An 11,661-nucleotide genomic window follows, 5' to 3' on the forward strand; every position below is an offset into this window, starting at 1 on the left:
TTACAACAGTCATTGTTTTTTTTTTGTTATTTTAAACAATGACATTGGGGTTCATGATTTTAATGTTGCTGTTTCTTGTGGCAGACTGAATGAAGAGTAATGTTTCTTGTGGCAGACTGAAGAGTAATCCGGCAGAGTTTTATACTGAAACTTTCCGTCTAAAAGTCCTTCCTTGGTCTTATCCATATTTCTTTGCACGTTGAACACACATAGGCCACAACCGGAAATAAAAAAAACTGCAACCGCGTTAATTGCGTTATTTTTTTTTTATGCGTTAAATATTTCAAATTAATCGAATGCGTTAACGCGCTAATTTTGACAGCACTAATATGTATATAAAGATACCAACCTCCACGGTTCTACCATGGGAGAAAGTGTCATGTAAACTATGATACCAGCTGCCTTGACAATGCCTTGATAACCCATCACATTATATCAAATTTGCCTGAGACGTCTTTTATAAAACAGCTACTTTTAAACTCCAAAAATAGACCAAGCAAAAAATTAAAAATAGGGATTATGTTCATTGTTTCTAAGCAATTAAAAAAATGCATTAAAGGTCGGGAAAATATCAGTGCCCATGTGATTGTATGTTTTGGTTATTGTTAAGGACTGTATAATTTGACTGGTCTTTGGAAGGTTGTGACCACCAGGAGGCATCGATTAGAATGCAGACGAGATGTTCCGTTTAGGTGTTTTATTGAAATAAAGGTTCAAAGTATATGTGTGTGTTGAATGATGAGCTGGGTCACTTTATGCCGATGGTCCAGGGCCACTGGGTGAATAGAATCTGGTTCTAACTGGTCGCTGCAGCGGAGCCTTCCTCCAACCCGGATGAGTCTCACGGCCTTGTCATACTCTGGTGCTAGGGAGATCAGCCTACTGGTGGCAGCTACTGGCTTACCGGTACTCAAGAGACTGAGCTCCTCAGCAAAGCTGTCCTGCTGGGCTCGTCTCAGTACTTCTCTCTCTGCTTCTTGGTAGTCATCAGCAGTTAGACTGACTGGGCTCACTGATGACACAGGGCTAGATTGTGCAACCGCTTCTATCGGTGCTCTGAATGAGGAAAACTGATCAGCTTTTGGTAGCAGAAATGTCTGTATACTTGTAGTGAGACAGCAGACAGGTTTTCGCAGCTCAGCAGGATTCTCAGTCACCTCTGTGGCTGGCTGTGTAGGCCAGACTTCAGGCGACTGTTGTAAGAAGGCAGGGCCCTGATTCCATCCGTTCTTACCAGCCAGTTCCAGCAGTGTTTTTCCTCGCGTTATGTCATCAGCTGGGTTGTTGGCAGAATCCACATATTTCCAGGCCCGGACATCAGTCAGCTCCTGGATTTCAGCTATTCTTGTTCCCACTAATACTTTGTACCGACAGGAGTCAGACTGAAGCCATGTAAGTACTGTTGTGGAGTCAGTCCAACATATAACATTGCGGATGTGCACAGTCAGCTCTCTTTGAAGTAGTGCAGCTACCAGTGTAGCTGTCAGGGCAGCACACAGTTCTAGTCTTGGTGGTTTGAAGTGTTCATCTTAGGGCTCACAAAGCAGCGAGGCAGTAGAATCTGGGAGAGATACTGCAATTCTTCCTCCCACATCAGCCATGGCTGCAGCACATCTTCAGGCAGTGAAGGGTCATCCCATTCTCTCTGTTTGTCCCACAAGTGCTGCACCAAGACCTTGGCCCGTGTAGTGAAAGGGACTATAAATCCCAGAGGGTCGAACAGGCGTGCCAGGACTCTGTAAATGTTTCGCATGGTGGGTGTATGTTGGTCCAGCATATGGTATTTATACCTTAAAGTGTCTGAATTGCAGAGCCAACGGAGTCCCAGGGCCAGCTCCTGTGGGTCAGTACCTGACTCGTTGAGCCACAACTCACTGCTCTCAGATCTTACTTCTTTTGGCAGATGGCTGATGACCTCTGGGGTGTTACTGGCCCATTGGTGTAACTCAAATCCACCTGTTGCCAACATTGAGGTCAGTTTGTCGACCGGGTGACGGGCTTCTTCAACCAATGGGAGGCTTTGCAGACAGTTATCCACATAAAAGGATCGTTCTATCGACACTCGAACATCTTCACCTGGCTAACTATGGTCAAACACATGTCTCTGCAGCGCATAAGTTGCACAGCAGGGGCTACATGTGGTGCCAAACGGAAAGACTTGCCACGTGTAGATGCTGGGTGGTTCCTCTGTATAAGGTCTCGCCATAGGCAACGAAGCAAGGGCTTGTTTTCTGGGAGTAGCCTCACCTGATGAAACATGCCCTTGATATCACTGCTGATAGCAATCGCATGCTCTCTGAAGTGCAGCAGTACACCCAGTAGACTGGAACTTAAGGTGGGCCCAGGCAACAGCAGCTCATTGAGGTTGTTTCCCTTATACTTGAAGGAACAGTTGAACACAATCCTGTTCTTTCCGTTATGGCTCACCATGTGATGTGGGATGAATCAGGACTCAGCTGCTTTGCTCAGCTCCTCTTCTGACACTTTAACTGCATAGCCCGCATTTTCAAGCTTTCCAATCTCTGCACAGTATGCTGCTGCTCTTTGAGGGTCTCGCCGCAGACGCCTCTCTGTACTGCGGAGATTAGCTAGCACAGCCTCCTTAGGTGCCTGAAGCAGTGGCATGTTCTTCACCCTGAGGAGGAGAGTAGCGTAGCGCTGAATTCCAACAACATTTACTCGTGTGGTCTTTGCCTCCAGCAGGCGGACTGCTTCCTGATCCTGCCTGGAGCGTGTGACAAGCTTTTCACTCCTGTAAGGCAGAACATCCAGCTGCCACAATCTCTCTACACTCTGTAGAAGCTCGTTAGTGGGTGAGAGGGTGGAGATGTGCAGACACTTGTGATGTTGCCTGCTGCTTGCTATACCTGATCGGCCCCAGAAGTGTCCAGCCCAACTTTGTCTTCACTGCGGCTGGTCCCCCGTGGGGTCCCACACGCACCGACTCCACTGGAGTGATTAAGTGGGTATAATCTGACCCAATTAACAACAGGGGTTGCTGTATGTTAATCGTCTGGAGAGGGAGACCTCTTACATGTTTGTGCTTCCTCTGAAGTGCTTTCATTGAGTAAGTGTGTTCAGCCAGACCCAGTTGTTCAGTAGTGAATGCTCTGTGTATCTTGTAGGACTTCTTTGGATGGTCTACTGGAAAAATGGAGAATGACACTGCAGTGCCGTGCAGAACCCTGATATTTTGCTGAACAGTTCTGAGGATCAGATTTTCCGGTTCACCAGTAAGCTTAAGACTCTGCGCTGCTGCAGGGAGGAGAATGGTCCGCTCCGATCCATCATCAAGGATGGCATGTCTCCAAGGTGTGTTCATCGTTGTGCAGCAGCACTTTACTCACTTTCAGTAGGACTTGGCTGCATCCAGCCCACCTGTCCACATACAGAACTTCATTAGTTGTGCTGATAAGGCAGGATGTATCCTCAGCTGCAGGTGTTATATTCACTTCATGCAAAGCTTGCAGGTGTCTCCCCTTACACTTGTGACATGTCATTTTCAAGTAGCACTGTGCAGCCTGGTGTGTGCGACCGCATCGCCAGCATATCTTGTTGGTCTTAATCCACGCTGTTATCTGTTCCACTGTAAGCTGTGCTAAGTTTGCACACTTATCTAGGAAGTGTTGCGAGTTCAAGCAGTAAGGGCAGTGTGCTGTCCTCTCTGGCTGCTTGGTGCTAGATAAGGCCTTTTCTACTGTCAGTGCGCTTCTCGGGTTGGTCTGTGGTGTGCATGATGTTGGTATTCTTACCACTCTTAGTGTCACAGTGGCGCTCTGTTCTGGGTCTTGCTCTGCTCTTGTTTTCACTGGTTAGAGGCTCATACACTGTCTCCTGCATCTTCAGCTCGTAGTCAAGCCAGTCAGAAAAGTGCAATAGGCTTGGGATTGTAACACGCATTGGGTACAGGAATCTCTTAAATTCGGCCCGTATATCATGTGGCAGTTTAGACATAAGCCGTGTCACATGTGAACCACAGTGAAGCTCAGTCTTTCCAGTGTCCCAAAGCTGGTATAACATCGCCACGAGTGCTCTCACTTTCAGGGCGAATCGCTTAAACTCACTGGAGTCGCCCCGTGCAATATTGGGGGCCTCCATCAAATCAGCTATTTTCCTGAGAGCTAGCTGGTGAGGCTGTCCATAATGCTCAATTAGGCTTGTCATTGTGTCAGTGTATGGCTGCAATGAGTTTGTATATGAGTCCGCTATTAGAAGTGCCTCCTCATACTTCAGGTGATCCACCAGGATCTGGTATTTAAAATGCTCTGTAGCATCAACAGGCAGTAGGTTCTCCAGAGCAAACTTAAGTCTGGCAAACTCTCTCGGATCCCCTTTGGTGAATGTAGGGATTGTGGGTTTAGGCCCGCGTTACACTGTCTCATAGTAGTGAGAGGGTTGCAGCTCTTCGTGCAGCAACTCACATCTTTGTGGGGTGTAGGGTACACAATACTCCGGTGTCTGTACCCCGATAACTGAATGATGGGGCTCAGGATGTCTGGGAGACTCCTTCTGTTGTGTCATCCTAATGTCTCTCAGTGCTGTTATGAGCTCTGCCATAAGGTCCAGTGATGGTGGCTGATAAACGTCTGTTACTGGGGGTGGTGGCGGTGGCCAGTCATCATCATCCTTAGGCAGAGTGTGACCACTAACTTGCACAAGTGGCGGGATTGGCTTGGTTTGGTACGCACCGCCATCCAGCTCTATGTTATACTGCTGTTGAGGGGGGGCTGTTGTAGTTAAAGGAGAAAGGGCTGTCTGTCGCAGTGCTGTCTGCCAGGTTCAGCCATAGGTGGCGCTCCTGGGCCACCAAAGTGGACATCACCTGACCCAAGGAGCGCGCAGTGACCTTCGTCGCCCGGAGAGTGAGGTCGGTAGCAGTGCGCGCCTCCTGCAAAACCCCTGGGTCAGCACCGCCCTCGTGCAGCTGCCGGAGCAGCTTGGCCTTATAGACCTGAAGGGAGGCCATGGCATGCAGGGCATAAGCGGCCTGGCCCGCAGCTCTCTAAGCCTTGGCCACAAGCGTGGATGAGAACTTACAGGCCTTGGAGGGCAGCTTGGGACCACCACGCCAAGCGGAGGCACTCTGTGGACACAGTTGCATCTCAACAGAACGCTCCACCGGGGGAATCCCAGCATACCCCTTGGCTGCCCCGCCATCGAGGGCAGTGAAGGCGGAGGAAGAACCAGAACGGTTTCAGGCAGTTAAAGGTGCCTTCCATGAACTAGTTACTTCCTGGTGCACTTCCGGGAAGAAAGGAACCAGAAGGGGGTGCTGGTGATCTGCATGAGCAGCCCCCAGGAACTAATCATCCAGCCTCGAGCACTCGGGACAGGGTGGAGGATTCCACTCAAGCCCGATGCTCTCCGCTGCCCGGGAAAGCACGGCCATCAGCTAGGGATCAGACTCGGACAACGCTGGCACTCCCGAGGGAGGCAACGCAGCCGAACCCTCATCTCCCAAGGACTCAAGCCCGCCTTGTGATGCGGCGATCAACATACGGTCCTCTTCACGAGCCCCGAATGAGATGTCAGGAGCCTGAGAGGGTCCAGCCAACTCATCCGGGAACTCTAGAACGGGGTGTGGCAGAGGGGACTCTATACCTTTTAAGGTAATCAAGTCTCGATCTCAACGCCGAGATGGTCATGTCCCCGCAAGGAGAACATGAGCCATCCACGAACGCAGTCTCAGCGTGCTGGAAGCCCAGACATGTGACACAATGATTGTGACCGTCACGAGGAGCGATATATCGATCGCACCCAGAAACACACGGGCGAAATGACATCTTTAAAAAGACGCAAATCGGCCCGTATCTCTTTTGTGAGAGAAATTTGTCTCTTTTAGAGGTGTTGAAGCCCTCAGGGAAACGCGGGAGCTGTCGCAGGAAACCCAGACGAACCGCTAAATCGCGCCGTCACACCAACACCAGCTCTTGCTTGTAAACACTCCGGTGATTGCAGCAAGCGATGTGCTCGGCTACGAAGCGAAAGCTTGAATGCGAGTTGCTCGCATTGCTCCTTATATACCCGCTCTGCGGGGTGGAGCTCGCGATGCAAATTCCGCAGACCAAGGTACTTTGTGTACCATTGGCTCGTTTTGTACCACTCGAAGGTGATTTGGCTCTCGGGCGAGATCCCATTTGTAACGTCGAACGTGACCGACTGAAAGGGAACAACATTCGAAGCTGCCATCTCATACCAGCCAGTTTTGGGGCGTTAAAAAAATGAAAGCATCTCCTTAATGTGGACCAATCACCGTCACAGATTACTCTATAAAGAATTTTGTATTTGTATTGCTTCTGCTTATACAAGCTTTGTAATTTCATGAAATAGACTTTTTAAAAAAAAAAACTTTCTTTGGCACACTCCTCTTTGAATTATTTTACTGTTTGTTTTATAACAACTCGATTAGCAAATTTTTCTATTTATTTCCTCAAATAACACAATGGCATGACAAAAGCAAAGCACCTCTGATGCTGAATTTTATTTATGTAGATCCAAAGTTTACCAAAAATCTTCAGGAATTTCATTCAGAAAATTCACATCTGATACGTGGAATGAGACAAAAACCCACAGACACAATTAAATGCAACTGCTTGATATTTATTGAGTTCTACTTGCACATTAGTAAAGAAATTAGGGAGAATTAGTTAAAGGAGCAATTGACCAAAAAATGTAAAACTGATTACAAACTTGCAGCCTTTCACTTCACAAGACATTAATTGATGGACTGGAGTCGTGTGGACTATTGTGATGTCTTCATGATCAGCTGTTTGAGCTTTCATTCTGATGGCACCCATTCACTGCAGAGGATCTCCATCAATAAGCAAATGATGTAAAGTTATATTTCTTCAGATCTGTTCTGATGAAGAACTAATCTTTATCTTGGATCGACTGAGGGTAAGCAATGTTTCAAAATTGTCATTTTTTGGTCAACTATTCCTTTAATGCAAGACAATAAGACATTCACAATTTTACATTAAACTTAAATGCTGGTGTGTATTTCTTCACACACACATAAGGCTTTTTAACATGACAGGGGTTGTCATTCCAGTTGCTCGAGGCTATAGCAGGAAGGAAAAAAGTCTATTATTGTCACAGTATAAGTATTCTGATCAAATGTAATGATTCTTAAGGTAATACAGCCAATTCTATTCCTTTACCATTTCATAAACATTAGGTGCAGTTAAAATACAGTTCTACATTCAGCTGGTTATTGGATAAAAATAACAAAGATATAAATAGTGATGATATTTCATAAAAATTTAAAACACTCACGTTGATAGTTCATCATAAGACAGTGCTCGTTTCTATTGCTATTGTCAGGTTGTGAAGGAGCCCATATCTCTTGGTCCAGTTTTGATCCATCACTCCAGAGCCATGTTCCCTCCTGTGAACAGAACACCATAAAGGACACTCCGTTTCCATCACACACCTACATGGCATTATTTGATATTCGTAAATATAAAAAAACATGTTCACACCAACCATTTGGATCACAAGTTCATGATGTTAACGCATCAAAAACATGTTTGTGTTTCTCTATAGAAACCAGTAGACCTACCATGCTAAACATATCAGCTGTATCCTAATCTTACTTTTTATTCTATGACATAACTCAAAAACAACTACAATATACAAAAGAAAAAGAAAAAGAATGGCAATTGACAAGTACGCTAAACAAATGTAAAACAAACATACTGAAACAGCGTCATAGCCTCCTATCCAGGACGGAGTTGCCTCTTGAGTTTGATATTTAATCATGAACTGTACGAAGGTGTACTCCTCATAACTGTGTACAGAGGCCAGGTTCCCATCGTAGCCCAAACACTGTTTCTAAAGAGAGTAGGACATAAAAACTATTGTTAACTAACTGAAAATTTCAAGACTTAGAAATGAAGGAATCCCTATGATAAGATGGCATCTCATACCTCTGCGTCAATCCAGGAACGCTGAAAGTTAAAAAAGCGGAAGCATCTACCTTTATATGCAGACCATCCACTTTCACAGGTTTCTGTAAGAAAGATAAGTTAGTATTATTGCTGCCTTAAACCTCTAGTATTTTCATTAAACTGAGATCAGATTGATATTGTATGTACACGCACCTTGTCTGACCAGGGTACAGGTCCCTGTTTAAAATGTGTAAATAGCACAAAGAAATAAACAGAACAAAGATACAAATTAAACAATGTTTAAGTTTGTAATTGTCCAATTACAGAGACCATATAATCAAATGTAAAAATAGCATTGCATAGTCTTCACTGTATAAATGAAAAAGAGTTGAATTCTTGTTAAAAGGACAAAGTAATTTAGTGAAGGGCAGTGAGAGATTTTCTCTCATTAGATTTCATGGATTAAAATAAGGACATAGACAGCAGCTGCTAAATTAGGTGCAGTCACTTTAAAACACAATGCATCCAAATTCTTTCTCAACTGTTTACATTCACTTAAGTGGTAACCGACCGCCAAGACAGGTACAACATAATATTTTATGCTTTTGTCCGTTCAAGAGCAAGAAGAGGCAAAACTCAATTTGGTGTTGAAGGTCTGAGACGTGGCTCTCTGTGTGCACAGAACACAGCGCACTGATGCTGAATTAAGCTTTTCACCTCTTTTTGTGTTTGTATGTTAATGTTTTTGTTCACTCAGGTGCAGATGGAGAACTCAGTTCGGTGTTTGAGCTCTGTCCACATCCGTGGGTCCCTATGATCATCACCACCTTTCACCCCACCAGTGATGACCCTGCTATTGACACTATAACTAGACAGAACAAATGTAACACACTAAAATATCTCACCATCGCTTCTGCAATTAAGAGGTGCTGCCTCTGAAATAATAAAAGAAAAAAGAATATATATATATATATATATATATAATATATATATATATATATTAAACATTTTAATAATCAGATTACAATTTTATGTCTAAGTCCAAACTAACAGTCTGTGGGATTTGAGGTAAACTGAACAAATTAAAAACTGGGCCACATATACTTCACAACAATTTCCTGAAGCACTCAGAGCAAAAGAGCAGAACAAATGTAACACGCTAAAATATCTCACCATCGCTTATGCCAGTAAGAAGTGCTGTCTCTGAAATAATAAAAGACAAATAATAAATATATATATATTAAACATTTTAATAATCAGATTACAATTTTATGTCTTAGTCCAATCTAATAGTCGGTGGGATTTGAGGTAAACCACATGAATAGAAAACTGTGCCACATACACTTCACAACAATTACCTGAAGCATCCAGAGCAAAAGAGCAGAACAAATGTAACACACTAAAAGACAGCATCAACATCTTACCATTGCTTGTGCCATTAAGAGGTGTTGCCTCTGAAATAATCAAAGAAAAATTATATGTGTGTGTATTAAAAATTTTAATAATCAGATTACAATTTTATGTCTAAATCCAAATTTAACAGTCTGTGGGATTTGAGCTTAACCACACGAATAGAAAACTGGGCCACATACACTTCACAACAATTACCTGAAGCATCCAGAGCAAAGAGCAGAAAGAAAGACAGACAAAGAGGCCAGACTGCCATTGTTCCTGAAATCAACCAGTTCTACTGCACACCTGACAAAACATGAAGACAGAACAGTTTTTATTCATTATTAACCTGTTCTCAATATCCACATTCCAATATTGCCAGCTGTACAAGAGCCCTGTGCGTCACAATGAAGAGGATATATATATATATATATATATTAGGGGTGTAACGGTTCACAAAATTCACGGTTCGGTTCGATACGATACACTGATGTCACGGTTCGGTTCGGTACGTTTTAGATACAGCAAAATGTAAAAACATCTCAACTTTTCAGAATGCCGCAAGCGCACCGCGGGTCATGTGACAAGAACTAACCAATCAGCTTCATCCTTTCCCGTAACAACGTTGAAAGCTCAGCCAAGATGAAGGAACAGCTCATCATAGTTGTATATGGATTGCAATTTTGAAATAAATTTAGTAGCAGAGCTTTTTAGCGTTTTTAGGCGCGATATGTCAACGGCCCCTAAGTCGCTCGCTCACTCAGTATGCGATGAAGGCTCGTTGCAAAATTTCTAATGCATTTAACAGACCAGAAATAGAAGATCCTCCAATAACCAATAGGTCTGGTGTTTGGTTGCACTTTGGATTCCCTTTAAGCTATAATGGTGATGACAGAATGAATGGTAAATAGTAAGGTCTCATATCTGCGGCTATAATGTAAATGTAACGTGAATGTAGCCTACCAATCGCCGCGGTGATGTCTTTTGCCCTGTTTGAGTCAGTTGGAAATGTCGGTCTAAATGCTGCGGGGATAGTTTGTTGCGTGTATGGTTTCTCCTTTTTTTCGTCTTTTCCCATATACTGACACAATAAGGTGATGTCGGCGTAAATGAGTTGACATGTTTCAAGTATTCCCGCTGGTGTTTTTTTTTTTTGTATTCCCGCTGGTGTACCCTATTGTCATGTAGCATATGCGACATACCATTGTTTTTTTATCCACCACTCTCTTGCATCACCATTATAGCTTACAGGGAATCCAAAGTGCACCCAAACACCAGACCTGTTGGTTATTGGAGGATCTTCTATTTCTGGTCTGTTAAACGCATTGGCCATTTTGCAACGAGCCTTCAGCGCGTACTGAGTGAGCGAGCGCCTGACTGAGTAGCCTAACATAAACATATAAGTGTTTTTTTCTTCTTCGGGGGTGTCAGGGGCGTTGCCTGTTACGTCGTTTGGGTTATTGGGCTACCTTGTTGAACGCATATCATTATATTTCTCTTTTTTTTTCAAATATAATTAATTAGTCCAACGAACCGTTCGGCATACATAATGCGTACCGCGTACCGAACTGAAAGCCTCGTACCGTACGGTTCAATACGAATACGCGTAATGTTACACCCCTAATATATATAATATATAATTAATAATAATATTGCCAGCTGTACAAGAGCCCTGTGCGTCACTATGAAGAGGATATATATATATATATATATATATATATATATATATATATATAAGCATTTCAAATTATCCATTGACTCAAGCCACACTTTTATGAAACAGTAAAGTGTAAAGTTTTGAACGGCTGAAAAATCTCACCCTCTATGAAGTTAGTCACGTCCAAGTACTCTGTAGCTCTCTGCAGAACAACAAATGCTTGACTCTTCAAAACCAGATCATGACTCCCCTCTTTTTATTTGGTTCATACACAGAGGAGACTGCTGTCTGATTGGTTCCTGTCTCCAAAACCCACAACAAATCCTTATCTTACACCTAATCCCACACAGGAAAACCAGGAGAGTTATGATAAGAAATGAGATTTCAGCACCACACGTTACATAACCTAAAATCAATACAATCATTTACTTGACTTGGTTATTTTATACATAAAAAAAAAAAAAAAAAAACTATGCTGCAGTAGTACGAATATAGACTATGTCTATCTATTTTTAATTATTATAAAAATAATTATATATTTAATATTTATAGACTATGAAAATATAAATTTAGACTATGTATATCTATATAAGCGAGTATAGAGTAGGAATATAGAATGTGACAAATAGAAATATAGACTATTTGTACATGGAAATGTACAGTATTAACAATAAAAAAACAAATAGTGCAGTAATGTGCAAATTGAGTTCAACTACGTGATAA

General features: G+C 43.1%; 1 protein-coding gene across 4 annotated transcripts; it reads right to left on the reverse strand.

Annotated features, from left to right (window-relative positions):
• Positions 1-6,579: 6,579 nt before the first annotated feature.
• Positions 6,580-11,184, reverse strand: LOC113070335 (galactose-specific lectin nattectin-like). Of its 4 annotated transcripts, XM_026243606.1 has the most exons (10): positions 11,101-11,182; positions 9,498-9,587; positions 9,314-9,343; positions 9,063-9,092; positions 8,795-8,824; positions 8,103-8,126; positions 7,929-8,011; positions 7,699-7,833; positions 7,276-7,387; positions 6,580-7,061 (listed from the first exon to the last, which is right to left on the reverse strand). In XM_026243606.1, exons 2-10 carry the CDS (start codon positions 9,553-9,555, stop codon positions 6,964-6,966), a joined length of 600 nt encoding a protein of 199 aa, XP_026099391.1. In that variant the 5' UTR covers positions 9,556-9,587; positions 11,101-11,182; the 3' UTR covers positions 6,580-6,963. The 4 variants fall into 4 exon arrangements, with proteins under 4 accessions (XP_026099391.1, XP_026099392.1, XP_026099393.1 ...); XM_026243607.1 differs by lacking the exon at positions 9,063-9,092 and having other exon boundaries at positions 11,101-11,184; XM_026243608.1 differs by lacking the exon at positions 8,795-8,824 and having other exon boundaries at positions 11,101-11,184.
• Between the last annotated feature and the right edge of the window lie 477 nt (positions 11,185-11,661).

This window comes from Carassius auratus, unplaced genomic scaffold (genome assembly GCF_003368295.1).
Source record: "Carassius auratus strain Wakin unplaced genomic scaffold, ASM336829v1 scaf_tig00003761, whole genome shotgun sequence".
NCBI lineage: Eukaryota > Metazoa > Chordata > Actinopteri > Cypriniformes > Cyprinidae > Carassius > Carassius auratus.

Coding starts and splice junctions, on each gene's coding strand:
- LOC113070335 (XM_026243606.1), bottom strand. CDS start 9,555: ATGGCAGTCTGGCCTCTTTGTCTGTCTTTCTTTCTGCTCTTTGCTCTG. Junction 8,012..8,102: donor CTGTACCCTGGTCAGACAAG/GTGCGTGTACAT, acceptor TCTTTCTTACAG/AAACCTGTGAAAGTGGATGG. Junction 7,834..7,928: donor GTTCCTGGATTGACGCAGAG/GTATGAGATGCC, acceptor TACTCTCTTTAG/AAACAGTGTTTGGGCTACGA.